The sequence below is a fragment of the Acanthisitta chloris genome, unplaced genomic scaffold (genome assembly GCF_000695815.1).
Source record: "Acanthisitta chloris isolate BGI_N310 unplaced genomic scaffold, ASM69581v1 scaffold29093, whole genome shotgun sequence".
Classification (NCBI taxonomy): Eukaryota; Metazoa; Chordata; class Aves; order Passeriformes; family Acanthisittidae; genus Acanthisitta; species Acanthisitta chloris.
The window spans coordinates 2,248-3,495 of record NW_008664711.1 but is presented as its reverse complement, the minus strand read 5'-3'; the positions used below and the strand labels follow the sequence as shown (position 1 = coordinate 3,495).

General features: G+C 59.9%; 1 protein-coding gene across 1 annotated transcript; it reads right to left on the bottom strand.

The window, feature by feature from the left end:
• Positions 1 to 247: 247 nt before the first annotated feature.
• On the bottom strand, positions 248 to 752 carry MYF5 (myogenic factor 5; the record flags this gene model as incomplete). Its single annotated transcript, XM_009071480.1, has 1 exon — positions 248 to 752. A coding segment is annotated over one exon (505 nt), but the record flags the coding sequence as incomplete, so codon positions are not given.
• Between the last annotated feature and the right edge of the window lie 496 nt (positions 753 to 1,248).

The following is a 1,248-nucleotide window of genomic DNA, read 5'->3' as shown; positions in this document are numbered from 1 at the left end:
CTGGGGCGCTTGCAGGGTGCTCTCAGGCAGCGCTACCATCCCCCCAGGCATCCCCCGACAAACCCACGTACGTGCCCGGCGGAAAATCTGGGAAGGGGCCTGTTCTAGAGCAAACTGCCCCCCTTCTCCTGATGTCCAGATGAGTTCGGCCCGTCCCACACCCATAGGACTGGTCCCACGACGCTGAGCCGAGGGGAACCAGCCCGTGAGCCTTCCCGGGCTCCCCACACTCCTGCCTCTCTCTTACCATCCCATCGGAGCAGCTGGAAGTGGGGCTAGTTGGTTCAGAGCAGCTCTGTCCCGGCAGGTGATAGTAGTTTTCTACCTGTTCCCTCAAGAGCTCCTGTAGGCTCTCGATGTATCTGATGGCGTTTCTCAGGATCTCTACTTTGGGGAGTCTTTGGTTGGGGTTGGCAGTGGTGCATCTTTTCAGGGTCTCAAAAGCCTGGTTCACTTTCTTCAGCCTCCTCCTCTCCCTCATGGTGGCCGCCTTACGCCGGTCCATTGTGGTGGATTTTCTCTTGCAGGCTTTGCAAGCCCACATGAGGCAGTGGCCGGCCTGGTGGTGGCCAGTGGGAGCTCGGACATGCTCCTCTTCCTCGGAACAGGCGGGCTCGGGGGGCTCGTGGGCGCCGAAGGGAGGCAGGTCTCTGGGCTCAAAATCCTCGGGGAACTCGCCCTCCGGGGAGGAGAGGCAGGAGCTGTCATAGAAGAGCTCGGACGGGGAAAACAGCTGACCCTCACCTCCATCCCTGCGGCGGAGGCGTCAGTGCGGGGCGGCGCCCACCGGCGGTCGGCGAGGCGCTGGGGCAATTTCCTCCGTAATTAGCGACCCAAGAACAAGTGTCCTTCTGCTGATGCGGGGAGCCCTTATATACATGCGGAAAGGGAGGCTGGTCCGCCGCGGCCAGTCTTTATTAGCATATCCCACCACAGCCCCTGACGGGGGTTGACTGGGCAAACCCCCTCCAACCCCCAGGAGACAATTTGCTCCGCACTGCTCCTTTGGAGGGCTGAGAGCCGGGCACTTCTCTAATGAACGACCTCCCCAGAACTGGTTGCAACATTTCCGAAGTTTCAGCCAAGTCTGGGAATTTGCCGTTTTGGTATGGAAAAAGAAAGAGGGGCAGTGGACACGCACGAACCACTGACATTTCCTACACAGCCCTTCCTCGTCCCGATGTCCCCAAATCCTATCTCACGCTGCCTCGAGAGGGACACCAGTCCTCCCCACGGGGAAATTAACGT